This window comes from Cyprinodon variegatus, unplaced genomic scaffold (assembly GCF_000732505.1).
Source record: "Cyprinodon variegatus isolate N-32 unplaced genomic scaffold, C_variegatus-1.0 Scaffold1564, whole genome shotgun sequence".
NCBI lineage: Eukaryota > Metazoa > Chordata > Actinopteri > Cyprinodontiformes > Cyprinodontidae > Cyprinodon > Cyprinodon variegatus.
Window position 1 is genome coordinate 59,480 of NW_015152017.1, and position 1,198 is coordinate 60,677.

General features: G+C 34.7%; 1 protein-coding gene across 1 annotated transcript in view; it reads right to left on the bottom strand.

Moving 5' to 3' along the window:
- The window catches only part of LOC107103917 (protein NLRC3-like), a 10,472-nt gene extending 9,963 nt beyond the window's left edge, over positions 1-509 (bottom strand). Inside the window, exon 1 of the mRNA XM_015403776.1 lies at positions 225-509. Within this exon, the coding sequence (XP_015259262.1) occupies positions 225-339 (115 nt within the window). The 5' untranslated portion in view covers positions 340-509. The remainder of the gene's footprint in view (positions 1-224) is intronic.
- Between the last annotated feature and the right edge of the window lie 689 nt (positions 510-1,198).

The window sequence follows — 1,198 nt, forward strand, 5'->3', positions numbered from 1 at the left end:
TTTGGCCAATGCCCACAAGACAAATCTATATATTTTCTGCTGTTCCAAAGAACATCTCCATAGAGGAACCAAAACTGGTTAAAGAATAAAAAAAAAGTTTTCTAAAAACAGGTGATGGTTGTTGGGAAATTTTACCAGCACAGGTTTTATTTTGCATTTAGAGTTGAAAAAAAAGGCTGTAAGCTTTGCTATAAAAGCAGCTTTATGGAACTGTGTGGACTCACCTGACGGAACAGAAGAAGAAGAATTAGAAGACAAACCCAGTTGATATGACAGAGCAGAATCTATGAGCTGAAGACGTTGGATCATCTTTCTGCTGGCCTCCTGTCCTTTCTTCATCACATCATCTATAGTGCAGCGGGCCTTATCTTCTGTGGTTGCGTTCCCTTCTAATATTCCAGCTACCTCCGAAGTATTAAAAACACAATCTTTTTGAAGGTCATCAAGGAGCCGCTTCAGGACTGTTATGGAAACCCTTTTTACAAGCTCAGGTCGAACATCAAACAGCTTTTTACCTGCAGGGAGAAATTAATATTTAAACTAAAGGGCGAGAAAAAATATGATAAAAAGAGGATCAGCAAATGATGGGCAATTTGTTGTTCAGTTACAGGTAAATAAATTAATGGTCTGTTTAATATCAGCTTCTATCTAATTGCATGTCTTTGCTCAATAGATGGATAAAACCCAGTTTCAGGTCAGAAAGGTTTGATTCCAACTATTTAGGCTCTGATAATTTACCCCAATCCTGCTGGACTTCCTGCTGCCCATCCTCTGAACGTCTCTCCATCTTTTCTATGAAAAACAGAATAAATATTAATTCATCTTGTTTCAGGCTTTCTTTCAATAATGTGATTTCTCATAAAGTTAGAATAGAAACTCATAAATCTAGAATAAAACTAAAACAGCACAGACTGGGACAACTCTCCAGTAAATCCAGCTCACTGGTGTCTATAATGTTCTTCACTTTATGAAGAGTTCCTATTATTTATTTGTATAGCACAATTCAGTACAAAGACAATGCAAAGTGCTTTACATGATTAAAATATAGGAAAATAAAACAGAATCAAAGCAAGTATGAAAAAAAAATAAAAAAAATAAAAAAAATGCAGAAACAAAAAATATAAAAAACAGTTGGACTAAAGCAAATAAAAAAGTTGAACCAATGATGTTTCAGTTGAACTGTTTAACTAGAACAGTC